This window comes from Lampris incognitus, chromosome 2 (genome assembly GCF_029633865.1).
Source record: "Lampris incognitus isolate fLamInc1 chromosome 2, fLamInc1.hap2, whole genome shotgun sequence".
In the NCBI taxonomy this organism is placed as follows: Eukaryota; Metazoa; Chordata; class Actinopteri; order Lampriformes; family Lampridae; genus Lampris; species Lampris incognitus.
In genome coordinates this window covers 128,900,702-128,916,198 of record NC_079212.1, presented here as the reverse complement: position 1 = coordinate 128,916,198, position 15,497 = coordinate 128,900,702, and the positions used below count along the sequence as shown (strand labels likewise).

At 46.7% G+C, this 15,497-nt stretch overlaps 1 protein-coding gene across 3 annotated transcripts in view; it reads left to right on the top strand.

The window, feature by feature from the left end:
* Positions 1-10,144, top strand: part of LOC130107744 (chemokine-like protein TAFA-1) — a 188,611-nt gene extending 178,467 nt beyond the window's left edge. For 2 of the 3 annotated variants that reach the window (XM_056274475.1, XM_056274478.1), the window contains exons 3-4: positions 3,124-3,248; positions 10,107-10,144. In XM_056274475.1, the coding sequence (XP_056130450.1) occupies positions 3,124-3,248; positions 10,107-10,124 (143 nt within the window). In that variant the 3' untranslated portion in view covers positions 10,125-10,144. Of the gene's footprint in view, positions 1-3,123; positions 3,249-4,727; positions 4,823-10,106 lie in introns of those variants that run through there. The other variant, XM_056274476.1, reaches the window with a different exon arrangement.
* The last annotated feature ends 5,353 nt before the right edge of the window (positions 10,145-15,497 follow it).

Sequence of the window (15,497 nt, the reverse complement as noted above, 5' to 3'; positions counted from 1 at the left end):
CTTAATTCTCATATTTTGCATACAAATGTGTGTAATTTTCCTCTTATTTCATCATATTCCCTCTGTTGCCAGCATAATCCACCTATCTGACAGGTGTGACATCAACATGCTGATTAAACAGCATGATTATCACAGGTGTTCGTTAGGATGGGGGGAATAAAATGGTGCAGTTTTTGCAGCACAACGTCATGCCACAGATGGCACAAATGTTGGGAGATTGTGCAGTTGGCATGCTGATTGCAGGAATCTCCACGTGAGCGGTTGCCAGAATATTGGACGTCTATTTCTGTATCTTAAGACACATCCTGGAGTCATTTCAAATGTTTTGACAGTACAGCAAACTGGTCTCGCAACCGTAGGTCACGCCAGCCCTGGACAGCTTCGGCACCTGTGGGATCGTCTGAGACCAGCCACGGACACAGCTGATAAAACAGTCGGTTTGCACAACTGAAGACTTTCTGATCAAACTGTCAGAAACTCCCTAAGGCCGATTCTTCTGTGTGCTCGAAAATCCTCACCAGGGTCTCCCCCAGAATGCTGCACCGCACCTTAACCGTCCCGAGTGGGCAAACATTCAGCAGCGATAGCCCCTGGCATGCTGGAGAAGGGTCCTCTTCAGCGATGAATGCTAGTTTCAGCTGTATCAGGCCGATGAAAGGTGGTGTGCATAGTGCCGTGAGGTTGAGCAGTTTGCTGATGCCCTTCTTGTCGTAACAGTAGCCCATGGAGATGTTGAGGTTTTGGCATGGGCAGGCATATCACATGGATAAAGAATTTGTCAACGGCAATTTGAGTGCACAGAGATACCGGGATGAGATCCTGAAGCCTATTGTTGTTCCACGGCCACATGTTGCAAGGACCTGTACTGAACATCTGGCAGCTGAAAATGTCCCAGTTCTTCCATTGCTTGCATACTCACCAGCCATGTCACCCACTGAGCATGCTTGGGATGCTCTGGACCAGTGTATATGACAATGTGTACCAGTCCAAACAACTGTCAAGCTATCATACAAGTACAAAACAGCATTTGCACAGCCTTTGAAGAGGAGTGGGACGAAATTCCACTTGCCACCATAAACAGTCTGATCAACTCTATTCCAAGGAGATGTTTTGCGCTGTATGACGCAAATGATGCTCACACCAGATACTGACCCGTCTTGGTCGGGCGTCCCTACAGACACAATTGGCTGTGTCTGCAGATGGGAAGCCGGATGTGGGTATGTGTCCTGGTCACCGCACTAGCCCTTCCTCTGGTCGGTTGGGGCACCTGTTCGGGGGTGGGGGGACTGGGGGGATAACATGACCCCCCCCCATGCGCTACGTCCCCCTGGCAAAACTCCTCACTGTCAGGTGAAAAGAAGAGGCTGGCGACTCCACATGTATCAGAGGAGACAAGTGGTAGTCTGCAGCCCTCCCCGTATCGGCAGACCGCGATGGCTCCGAAGAGTGGGGTAATTGGCCAGGTACAATTGGGGAGAAGAAAAAACAAAAAAAACAAAAAGGACAACTGGGGAGAAAAAGAGGGGAAAAAAGCCAAAAAAAGAAAATAATAGTGTTGCATTTACATGTTTGCTCAGTATATATGGATCTCTTCTGAAATTGTATCGTCTCCATTTTTAATTCTCTGACTTTTCTTTCTTTTAACTACATATCTTTATTAATTTTTTATTTGTTTCTAATAAATGTAATTCATTTTTATGGCTTTGTGAATACATCTTTTCTCCCTATTGATAACTACACTCACCGGCCACTTTATTAGGCACACCTGTCCAACTGCTCGTTAACGCAAATTTCTAATCAGCCAATCACATGGCAGCAACTCAATGCATTTAGGCATGTAGACTAGGTCAAGACGATCTGCTGCAGTTCAAACCGAGCATCAGAATGGGGAAGAAAGGTGATTTAAATGACTTTGAACGTGGCATGGTTGTTGGTGCCAGACGGGCTGGTCTGAGTATTTCAGAAACTGCTGATCTACTGGGATTTTCACGCACAACCATCTCTAGGGTTTACAGAGAATGGTCCGAAAAAGAGAAAATATCCAGTGAGCGGCAGTTCTGTGGGCGAAAATGCCTTGTTGATGCCAGAGGTCAGAGGAGAATGGCCAGACTGGTTCGAGCTGACAGAAAGGCAACAGTAACTCAAATAACCACTCATTACAACCGAGGTATGCAGAAGAGCATCTCTGAACGCACAACACGTCGAACCTTGAGGCAGATGGGCTACAGCAGCAGAAGACCACACCGGGTGCCACTCCTGTCAGCTAAGAACAGGAAACTGAGGCTACAATTCGCACAGGCTCACCAAAATTGGACAATAGAAGATTGGAAAAACGTTGCCTGGTCTGATGAGTCTCAATTTCTGCTGCGACATTCGATTGGTAGGGTCAGAATTTGGCGTCAACAACATGAAAGCATGGATCCATCCTGCCTTGTATCAACGGTTCAGGCTGGTGGTGGTGGTGTAATGGTGTGGGGGATATTTTCTTGGCACACTTTGGGCCCCTTAGTACCAATTGAGCATCGTGTCAACGCCACAGCCTACCTGAGTATTGTTGCTGACCATGTCCATCCCTTTATGACCACAGTGTTCCCATCTTCTGATGGCTACTTCCAGCAGGATAACGCGCCATGTCATAAAGCTCGTATTATCTCAGACTGGTTTCTTGAACATGACAATGAGTTCACTGTACTCAAATGGCCTCCACAGTCACCAGATCTCAATCCAATAGAGCACCTTTGGGATGTGGTGGACTGGGAGATTCGCATCATGGACGTGCAGCCGACAAATCTGCAGCAACTGCGTGATGCTATCATGTCAATATGGACCAAACTCTCTGAGGAATGTTTCCAGTACCTTGTTGAATCTATGCCACGAAGGATTAAGGCAGTTCTGAAGGCAAAAGGGGGTCCAGCAAGGTGTACCTAATAAAGTGGCCAGTGAGATGCAAATCAACATCATATTGTTAAGAGATGTGCACCCTTGCATCTGTCTTCCCGTCTTTCCAACTGTGTGAGTGTGTCTGTCAGTGTGTTCTTTGCTTTCTTCGGGTCACGAGGTAAACCTACACTTTCCACCTCTCTCTTCACCTACCCCATCACCCCTCCCCGTCCCATCACACAGCATCCATTGTGATTGGAAAGTGGTGGTGTGAGATGGAGCCATGCCTGGAGGGAGAGGAGTGTAAGACTCTGCCTGACAATTCTGGATGGATGTGTTCCTCTGGGAATAAGATCAAGACCACGAGGGTGAGACCTCTCATACAGTACAGACTCACACATGCAAATGTGTACACACACACACACACACACACACACACACACACACACACACACACACACACAAACACACTGTATATGCATGTGCCGATATGAGCGTACACAAATGAAGACACACATATACACAGGTATGGTTATGCACGCACGCACACACACACACACACACACACACACACACACACACACACACACACACACACATATATATGCATGCACACACTTTCATATGCATGCTCCCATGCACATACACACCAGTTTTACGCACCATGTGCCTTGAAAGCCAGACAGGTTTCACTGAACAACTGCCTGCACCGTTCCTCTTTCAAATGAGCGAGTCAGTAATGTAACAAGAATCTTTGCCTCATCACTTTGATAGAGAAAACCATGTGATATGTTTTAGCATAGCCTCTCTACCAACTACCTGCTTCACCATTTGGAAAAAGTCATCTGTCATTTGACATCAAACATGCACATTGTCAAACCTGGGGCTAAAAAGGACGCGCACAAAAGTGCACGATATGAAAAATGCACACGCAAAGCAGAGCCCCTCTGTGCTCGCTTCGTAATGAGCTGGATTCCCGTTCAGGCAAAGAGCAGCGACTCCAAAAAGCCAGTCGTATACAAGAACAACATATTCCAGGCAGTAAACAAACAGGTGGGCTCTGCCTCAGGCCTGAATCCTCTCAGAGATAAACCTAACAACCACTGTGCTTTTCCACCACCGCTGGGCTCTGTAAAGTGACTCCCGAGTGCGGCGTGTGAAAATAATGAAGGAAGTTAAGTCCCCAAAGCCAGTGGCCCAGCACTGTGACAGGTTGATCACCCGATTCATATTCATTTGATTGACTCCCCTCCAGATCGCGACCAACAATCCCTGGTTCTTCTCTTAGTGCTCGGTGACCATGACTTTGAATAGGAGCAGAGACTAATGTGATGGTTGGAAAAGAGGGAACAGCCAGTCAAGGTTAGACCACACAGTGCCTTCCAAGGTTGTTGGTGCCTATTTATATGCTAGTAGATGGGTGGATAAAAACCTATTCCTGGGCTCCACAACCCCACCAGAGGCTTGAAATTTTGAGAAAGACATTGACCGAATGGGTTTGCCGGCCTGTCAAGGTAAGGTGCAGCAGTAGCTTCACTCTAAAGAATGCATCTCTGATTCTCAATGGATTTCCTTTGCACAATTGGGGGAAGGAAAAAAAAAGTAGACTTAAAATTACTAGGTTCGTTTGGTATAGGCCCATTTATATTCTCTTCATATTTCCATGAGTTACATTCATTTAGACTGTAAATTTCTGACCATAATATATCACCACAAGATGTGTATATCATAGTCAAGTGACTATGCTCAAAGTCATCATCAGGAGGAAAAAAGCCACACGGTTAGGCCTTGAGCTGCTTTTCTACCCAATACACACGTGTCCTTTTCTCTTGACCCTCTCTTTGCAGAACACCCAGCCATACTCCCCTTTTTAGCTTCCGGAAGCAAAATGCAGAGGATGCTTCAACTGAAATTGAGCTGCATTCTTGCTTCTGTAAAGGTTAGTCTTTCTCAAGCTGTTGTTTACCTTCTTCTCCTTCTCTCACATTGCTGTGTGCACGTTAATGTCAAGCGGCAGGGGAGGGACCGACTCATGTTCAATGACTTCTCACTAACCCAAGTGCTCGCTCAGAAATAATCATGTGTGTGTTTACATGCTGTGCATGATTAGGCAGGCGTGACACAAATAGGGAATGCATCGCGGCCCACACCGAATACCGCCGAGCAGCGCCGGCTCACACGTAAATGAAGACGTATATTTGTGCATTTTAACATAAACAGCCACGCACGCAGCACACATCAAGAAAAACACAGCAAGCAGTAGGCGCGTGGATGGACATCCTTGCACCCGGGTATATACCAACAAACACATGGGCTGAACAATGTAGAAACAAACACACACACACACACACACACACACACACACACACACACACACACACACAGCCAGGTCCAATCCTGAGCAGAACACATGTTGTCACAGATCAGTGTGTAATGGCAGGATCAGCCTCTCTCCCTTTCCCTGCCTCCTTTGTTTCCTGTCCTGTTTCTGCTATCAGCCACTGTGTAGGTCTGATTATTGTACCCTGCACCAGGCTCCCAATCCCGTTACACACTAATCTGTGACAGTCTATGTGCTCTTTTGGGTGTGTTTTCAGCTTGTGCGTGCATGTGTATATATGTATGAATGAATGCTCGAGTGTGTGTATGCACCTCTGTGTGTGTGTGTGCGTGTGTGTCCATGTTTACACGTGTAGCGGGGATCCCTAGATATGCCTCCCCATCTGCCGTGGAGCTTCTTATCTTGGTCCACTTGATGTCCTGGTCTCCTTTTGAGGCCCTTGTTGACGCAGCTGTCAGTGGACAGACAACAGGATGAGGCCTTTTATCCTGCACTCTGCGCTCTCTTTAATCAGCGTTCTTCGTTCACCTGGGCGGCTCTCGGGCCAAATTGCCTCATTTGAATTTGTTCTGTCCCAAACCAGTGAACCCCTCAACACAACGTTGTTTCTTTTTCTCTTCGCATCTACTTTTGTTCACCTGCAGCATTTCATTTTGCTCCGAGAAGCTTCGGTGACACACATCGCGGCACACAGATGGACGTGTATGCACAGGCTCAGACATAAATACCCATACACACAAGGGCCGTAGCGTCCTTTTCAAAGAAATTGGCATGAAAGTACGATGCCAGCCAAGCCAGCGCCTGATGCCCATGTTTTTTCTCTTTTTTATTCCTCCTTCCTTTATGTCTTTCAGAGAGGGAGCCCCTTAGTGCCTGCTCTGTAGCGGCAGACAAGGCAGGCCCTTTTGTTTGGGGAGGTCACAGTGAGAGCAAGGCTGGGGAGCACCTTCCAAAACACTCGCCCGCCATAGATCTGCATTATCCACACCACTGGCTAAAAAGATCGATCCGGCCAAACACTTATACTCTATAGGAGACACGGGTAGACTGAGAGATCAGAAGACACACGGAGGCTGAAATCCAAATCATCGTTAACACCTTCCAGCACATGCTGCTCACCTGCCTCTGATAAGCGAAGTATTACTGTGTGGTAACTTCACTGTTAATATATCAGAGTGACTATTGAATTCCAGCCCCATTACCGTCAGGAAGGGGAGTCTAAATTACCCTTGTTGTAAGACAAACAGTACATTTTAATGGACTGGCTGTTATCCATGCACAGTACCTGGTTTTATAGCAGAACCCTGTTTGATTAGGGCCAGTGCAATTCCACTGCAGAGTATGTAATTGCTCGGATTAGTGCTAAGCACTGAACCCAAGTGCAAAGCTCAAGTAACACCACTTCTGTTACAACGCGATCTGTTATCTGTCACGCACAATTTATTGTCTCTCCCCTCTGACTAGTCCGATCCTCACGCTGTTCGGAGAGACACGTTCTCCTTTATTAGGAGGAGCAGGGGGCACCTTTTCGAGCATATCTCACCGTGGCAAGATGACACCCATCTATGTGCGTTTCAGAGCAAGAGTGACCTGCTGGCAGACGCATCACCATATTGTCTGGAGAATCATTCTACAAATGATCAAAATTCACTCTAGATGCCCCTGCCTCCATCCAATAGCACTTTGCCGATACATCAACACTTTTCTTCCGCCTGAAGTCCTACATAACCATGAAGACACACTAAACAGTGTGTGCGTTGTCAATGGCTGAACTAAAAGAAGCAGTCAGGACTGTTGTTAATACCCCGACTGCCAATCTCATGACATTTTTTATGGGCTTCAGATTAAAGAGTTCAATCCAAGTGTGACTGATTTATTTGTGCCTCTTTTCTTCTATTCCTCAGTTGTTAATGTCACATTGAAGGGATCTTGATGTATTCTATTGTCTGGAGCCCTCTGTTTCCAGAGAGTCCTTTAGCGATGTCTTCTGAAGACGTTTTTCAAGCAGAGCTGCTCAATCTTCTTCAGCAATAAACAGGAAGAAAAGCAAGGGGAGGAATTACTTTATTTTGCACTTGATTCTTTTGCTGAGGCAATTGTCCTTGGCTCCCTTTACCAGTTGAAGACTGAGTAGATTGCAGTTTAATGTAGCCAACAAATTAGGATGCAGATGGCTCAGTTGCCAGCATAGACAGGATAGGCAGGATATCCTTTGGTAATCCGCTGCTACTTGCTGCACTGTTCATTTGAAAAGACAGAGGACAAAACGGAACAGAGGACACTTCACACTCACACGCGCACGCACACACACACACACACAAACACAAGTTGAAATGACAGCATTTGCATACATCTCCCTCTATTTTCACTAACAAATCTCTTGTGGCTTGTGTCAGGACGAGCTAGTCATAACGGCAACCTGTTACTGCACTTGTTCTTGCAGAGGTCACTCTCTGCTAGAACACAGTGCTAACATTTTGATAGGCCGCCGAGGATGATACAGATGCAAATTCTGGACGGCTGAGCCCAGAGGAGTCACAGAGTTTAAAGATTACCTAGGAAAAAGGATCGGTTCCTGAGAGAAGAGAAGAGGAAGGCTGTGACAAGACCTAGAGAGAGAGACAGAGAGAGAGAGAGAGAGAGAGAGAGAGAGAGAGAGAGAGAGAGAGAGAGAGAGAGAGAGAGAGAGGGAAAAAAACGACATGCTTTTCTAAGGCTGTGCAGTTATTTTGAGAACACAGGAAAGAACAGCTTGAGAGCAGCATTTGAACAGGCGGGATGTAGTCGTGAAGGAAGAATAAGTTATTGTCAAGTGTTTCCCCACAGATGGTCGGGGAGATGCGTTTTCTTAATCAAACAGTTGGCAAATCTGTCAACCCGAACTCTGTCTACTCACGGAAATACGGGATTATTATATTGGAAATGTTAATAAAAAATTTGAAAGTTAATCATTTAGGAAAACTTTAAATGCTGGATACAAACCTCGACACACTCGTGCCTGAGCATCCATTCATGCCTGAGCACCTTGCGCTGAGTGGGACAATCTCAGTAAAAACTAAATAAACCCATAGGCAGGCGCGCGGGAGATGCTTTAAGTGCGTGTGTGTGTGTGTGTGGGGGGGGGGTCGAACAGGTATATTTAAAAGCACGCTACACTACCCCCCTCTTACGGGAAGCGCGTCCCCGCGTCTTTCTGATCGCAACTCCCGTGCCCCATACACACCGCACGACCCCGGAAGTGCTCTTTTATTCACACCGGCCAGAACTGACAACAACGTAACGAGTCGTCGCCCCCCCCCCCCATGTCACAAGTAGGGACATCAGTCCCAGTCACGGTCCTACAGTCAGTTAGACAGTAAACGGTCTCCTACTTAGTCTGAGTCGAACCCCCCAAAACAACAACACAAAAATAGCCACAACATGAATACCACATCATTAAAACACAATTTTAAATTTAACATTAACAGCCCTATCAGCCATTGCGCCCCCCCCCAGCGCAGAACCGCCGACAGTCAGAGCGCTCCAGTATGACGGCATTATTTTGTTTGTAAGGTGCGCGTGTGTAGCAGATTTGGAATGGAGCGTTTACTCACTTTATTATTAAAAATGTACATTCCCCACTGTTTTAAATAAAGGTATGTTTTATTTTTTGCATTTGTACAATAGGAAAAGTTAGGCATACTGTTGGGTCTAGGATATTACACAGCCACCCACCACTAGGGGGAGCTGCAGCCCACCACCACCACCCCCTTTCGCGCGTTAATGCCCATAAATGAAGACTGTTAATGGGGCGCTACTGTACACAGTATTGTATTCACAACATGATCCATCTTTGAAATGTGTGTACCAGCTATCTCTTTATACCCGACAGACCTAGCAATGCCCTAAGTAAGGGTCTCACCACCCACCCCCCAATCAGATGCGCACACCTGTCTACCGCCTACCAAGCTCAGCGGAAATGGCTTAGCTCTATTTGCTCGTTGAGCCATAGGGTTCTGCGATTTCTAATTAATGCCATCTCCTGATATCTATTTTCCAGTGTACTTATTTCTTTACAGCTCCTTAGTTCAGAGTCCCTGTTACCAGAAAGATGCCGTAATTACAAAAAATGGCTTGCTGGAAAAACATCTTGTGCACATTTGCCTCTTACAAGCTCATTGTCAGCCTGTGCTGCCGAGACAGTTCAAGAGCGCCAGACATCTTCAGTAGATGCCGTCACGAGCACAGGCGTTTGTTTTCCTTGTTTACTGAGTCGAACAGGTATATTTAAAAGCAAGTAATTCAACAGCAGTCTCAAGGTTGCACGACGCAAAAAGTACGACTGGAATATGTCAGAGTCTGCAACCGAGGATGAACAAGAGTCCCTGAACAGGAGCCACGACGAGACAGCCCAGACTCAACGGTAGGGGCCCCCCGATCCCATTTAGCAGAGCCAAAGTCGTTTTACGGAGTTGCGGGAAATCCTCAGCCCCGATTGGCTGGCTCTGTGTGAGGGCCCAGAGGAGAGAGAGGGGGGAAGTCGTGGGGTAACACGGTGTGCGAGAATGCCAGAAGTGATGACGTGTCAAGCAGAGATACACAGCATGGAAACACACCGAGGGGGTTTCGTTTTTTTTTCCTGATAGAACCTGATAAACGCAAAACCCACCTCCATTCCAGCATGGTTTCCACTCACATAAGCTGTCTTGTTTCTTAGTAGCAGCAGGATCGGGGGAGGTAAGGCGGGGCTGTACAAAGCCTCTGCAGTTCAAAAGACTCCCCTTGTTTTTTGAAACACGGGAATGGAGCAATTCCTCAGGGTCTAATCCTCGCACACTTGTATGCCTTTGTTCCATCTAAGTGCATGTGTGTTTTCTCTCCTCTCTCTCTCCCCTCTGTGTTGCAGATTCATCCCAGGACCTAACAGGGAGCTCTCTCCCCCCCCTCGCAGAGCTCCGTGCCAGGCTCCCCCCCCTCCTCCTCCTCTACGCCTCCTCTTCTCTCGCCGAACGGACTAAAACTATTACGACCACGGCCACTGACTGGATTACCTGGGACCGCGGAGAGGATATCCACCCTGATAAAACAGCTTTGCTCGTGTGGTGCCAAGGATTTCCAAACCAGACTAATCCCCTTTTTGATCAATGAACCCCATGTTGGCGTCGCTCATCTTCAACAGGAGCCGTGGCCGGTCGCCCTGCCCGCCCTCTCCCCGCCTCTCACCCCGCCTCTCACCCTTTCCGTTACTCGAAACCGCAACCGCTTGTTGTGGGGGTTATTTAAAAGGTTGCAACGACATTATTTCAAGACGTTCACCCAAGCAGCCTAAGGTTAAACTGGTTGAGGAGTTTACGCGGATCCGAACATGGAGAACTAAAAGGATTGGGAGGGGGAGGCACATGGTGGAGGGGTGGGGTGGGTGGGGGCATTGCCTGGATATCAATTTTCTGTTTCTTTCTCTTCAGCTAGGTTGGAAGGCATTTCCTGTTTGAAGCCCAATCCCAGCCACTCTTGGCTGCACGGTGACTGTGCAAAGCAGAGGGGGCTGTAAAGGACCTTATGGCCTCGGCAGTGGCCACGCGCCCCACAAACAGCCCAGGGCTCGCCTGATAAACGCTCTCAGAAAGGTCCTCGTGTCGGCCCGCCGCGCGGCCTCCCACTCATCCTCCATGATAGACACATCGGTTTGACTTTTATTCGTTGGCATGCTCCATGTAAATTCACGAGTGCTTCTTTTCTTTGTACATAAAAGTACTTTGTGTATATATACATATATATATATATATAAATACATTACATAAGAGGGGCGGCATCATGTGAGCTGATTTTTTTTGCTTTCTTTTAACACAAGGACTATGTAGAGGTGACGCCCTATGTCGGATTATTTGTTTAACCGTCGATATAACGTGCAGTGGAAACCCACCCAGAGGCTGTTTTCCACCCCACCCCCCTGCTGTGTATAGGACCGCTCTCCACCATTTGCTTGCATCAAGATTCTTGGAAAAAAGAGAAAAAAGCCTCATTGGAGTCATGGTAATAAGTATTGGTCCCTCTCCTCATTCAGTGATGTGTGTGGTTAAGCCAGAACATGCTTGTAGTCTCTGTGAAGCTGATTAAAACCGAACAGAGCTGTAAAAGAAATACCTCACAAAGGAAAGTCAGATCATCAACAATGTCCCTGTAGCTTTGCAGTTATGTGTGGGCCTAAGAGAAAAAAAGAAGAAAAAAACACGGGTGCAAATTTGGACCATAATCAGACGCCGTCTATCCTGACTGTCTTTTCTGCTGTGTGTCAGCTACGGAGAACGGCGGTGGCGTGTAGGTCTGCTTTCTCTCTCTCACGCGCCATAAGGAGACGACTATGCAGACGGTTTATTCAAAATTGACATTAAGAAAGTATTAAGTCACACTGGAGAAACGCGTTGGGAGAAACATGCCGTTATCCCCGGTGGAGTACCACACATTACTTAAATACAGTTCAGCCTTATGAGAAATAAAAAAGAAGGGTTTTCTACGCTTATATTCTGTCTCTCATTCCTTCATAGAGGTGTGTGTGTGAACTAATAATGATATGGATTCATGTTGTGGCTACGTGATATACTGTTTCATGGAGAATGACAGTCTTCAGGGCTTTGTTTATATTATATGTTAGCGGTGTGAACAGACTTCCCGCTTGGGTAAACAAGCAATCAGCAACGGCACAGGACAATATGAAAATGACTAGCAGGCAGATAAAGTGACACACACACACACACACACACACACACACACACACACACACACACACACACACACACACACACACACACACACACACACACACACACACACACACACACACACCGAGAGATGAATCTGTGGTTCTTTACAGTATTCCCTCGACGGCAGAGCGGATTTATCAGAAAAGTTCATTCAATTCATTCATGCAATTAGGAGGAGGATTTCCAATATCGAGCCGGGGAATATTCCAGATGATTTTTTAATATTAACCGTCTCTCCCCGTTGATGTGATATTTGTTTCTTCTCCCTACAGACGCGCTAGAAAACAGTCATCATTTAGAAAGAAATGTGGTTGGTATCTCGGAGCCCAGCGTCTCGCCGAGCGAGCAGTCAAGAGAAGGTGTGAAAAGACAAGACGCATCAGTTTCCCAAGTGGCCTTGCCAAAAAACCATGCAGAAATATGTGAAGGAAGAGAGAACATGTTTTCTCCTCCTCAATGAGCCGTTCCCTTTTTGTTTTCTCACGTCTAATAGGATTCATTTTGTCCCGCAGTCTTACCGAGCTTGTGTGTAACAACATGAGTGAGTCTGTGGGTGCCTGCATGTGTGTGTGCGTGCTTGTGTGCGCGTGCGTGCACGCGTTTGCGTGTATTCATTTATGTGCGAGTGCTTTTGAGGGTTTTTTTCCCTGTCTCCCCATGCCTTTGTGTATATTTTTAGAGTACCCAAAATCTGCGAGACAGGCATCCCGCCGTGACACACTGTGAAGATTATCCACAAAGTCAGTGCTTGTGCAGAAAATCAAGGGCTTTCTCCCTCCCTGATTATGCACGTTTTATAGTGGATTTTTACTTAAAAGGTGCTTGGGGATCAGAAGTGGAAGAGGTGCTTTCTCTTATTCTCTTTCATGCACCCTGCGTTCCACCTAGATGATTGAGTCATGCTGGGTGTGTGTGTGTGCTAGTCTGTGTGTGTGTGTGTGTGGGGGGGGGTGTGTTGGGGTGGGGGGCTGCTCCATTTTAGGTGGGGCAGAACGGAACACATGCTTGCATAGGTAGCTGGTGCTGTCTCCTCCTCCTCCTCTGCAGTGCTGTGGATTCTAGAGGTGAGACATACATCAAGTCCCACCTGGCCCCCGCTGAAGTACAGACATGTGCAGGTCAGCTGGACGGCTAATCTATGACTGACAACAAGGACAGCCTCTATCGCACACCAAGGCCAGAGACCAAAGATGTTGCATGGTGTTGTATTTGAGACTTGAGACTTCACTTGTACCAAAGTCCAAGGGTGTCTCAGGCAAAAACTTTAGGTTGCGCAGAAATTAAAATGCGTGGTTGCTCTTAGGCACACTGTGACAGCGGATCCTGTCCAGCAGTACCCCATATGCTTTATTACATCCATATTCTTTAATTATATTGCAGAGCAACCTATAATCCTTGTAAAGGGCATAATTCTTACCCTTAGGGACCTTATTCTCTATAATCAAAGTTGTAATGACCATGAGTCACTCTGAATATCGCCTTTGCACTGAACACCCATTAGACCTGGACTGATAAAAATCACTAATGACAGTTAAAACTTGTTGTAAATGATAGCTGCTCAGCGGTTGACACGTAGTATTGTGACGGATACTTATTAGTAGAAGACCATTTGCCATTTGTATGAGAGGTAATGATGTCAGACAAAATTATGTTTGAGTAGATTTTAGTGGGCTTTTTTTTTATCATCGAGCATGATAACTAAAATGGGCAGACTGCTGTTATTTAACATGAAATGTCAGTTCAGTCTCTGTCATGATTAAAATGGCAACAGATTGGAGGTCAAATGTTCATAATGATTCAAATCTTAAGATGAAAGTAGCCAAAGAGCTCAGCCTTCCCACACATTACACCTCCGAGTTTCTTGGTCGTGAAGAGTTCGGGGTATATCACCAGCTCCAAACAATCTCACAACAACTAACAGTTTACCTTGAAACTGACTGCTACCCTGTTACAACACCATTGTTTGTGACAAATGAAGGCACACTCTGATGGGCAGGCAATGCATCACTGTTTGACTCCCATGGCACCTGGCCATGGCTGCTAAACACCATCACACTTCTCAGCCAAATGACTTACCCGTCTATGATTGTCAGCAACCTAAATGACAATTCATTTCTGGTTTACCTTTCGCCCTATCTTTATGTTCCCCTTCTGCGATCCCAAAACGTGGCACCTTTACACTGGGTCAAACAGGGGGATTCATCATGTTCTTTGGGAATTGCCTGTGCTGAACATGACAGGGCTTGTCACACTAGGGGCGCCCATGCCATTACAGACCAGCTATCCGGGGAAAACTCAAACTTGACACTTTCTTATCAGACAGCAGGTATTTTTCCATGGACATGTCTTTCTAATCATCCGCACACCGGATCTCGGTCGTCCAGCGCTGTATTCCACACTGGCACAGAGCGAGAGAGACGAGGGCGAGGATGGCGCTAATAAACTGTGCTGAGCCTGTGGGGAGTTATGAGCATTATGTATAATTTCACAGTTTATTTCAACATGCTTACACTACGCGCTCTCTTCTGGACCCTATACAATCCAACAGGATCTAACATTGGCACTTATTTTACCTTCCTCTGGTGTTGCATATAACAGACATATTTGTTGCAGATGAAATATTGACTGGAAAATACATGCTATAGATACACAATTTTGGCACCTGTCATGCAATTGTACTGTATATCCCAATAACACCACAAGGATTCCCAGCTCATCAGGGAGGCTTTGATGCCTAGACAGCCTCTAACGGTACAAAGACCAACATTACTTTTGCCAGGTATGACCTAACATATTTCGCAACAGCATATAGGTAAGATGACAACTATTCCCCCCCCTTTTTTTCTCCCCAATCGTATCCAGCCAATTATCCCACTCTTCCAAGCCGTCCTGGTTGCTGCTCCACCCCTCCTGCCGATCTGGGGAGGGCTGCAGACTACCACATGCCTCCTCCAATACATCAGTGAGGAGTTTCACCAGGGGGATGTAGCGCACAGGAGGATCACGCCATTCCCCCCAATTCCCCCCCCCCCCAAACAGGCGCCCCGACTAACCAAAGGAGGCGCTCATGCAGCAACCAAGACACATACCCACATCCGGCTTCCCACCTGCAGACACAGCCAATTGTGTCTAGAGGGATGCCTGACTAAGCCTGAGGTAACACAAGGATTTGAACCAGCAATCCCTGTGTTGGTAGGCAACGGAAGAGACCACTACGCTACCCGGATGTTCAAGACGACAACTACTAATGTTCTCTCAGTTTGTGGATAGCTAGCAACAGAGTCCTGTCCTTCAGTAGCCCATAGCAAAGCTACAGTGTGCTCCTGGCCTATACTTGCCCACACACAGGATGTAGCAGGGCAGCTGTTGGACATTGCACCTACAACATGGAAAGTCAATGCTTTTGTCTTGCCTACACACCGACCCTAGAGAATTGTTACATCGTTCATTTCATTACTGTATGGATGAACTTTCTTCTTTTTTTTTTTAAGAATCTGGTGTCACCTAGCCTTTGTGTCACTCTACGTATAACTAAA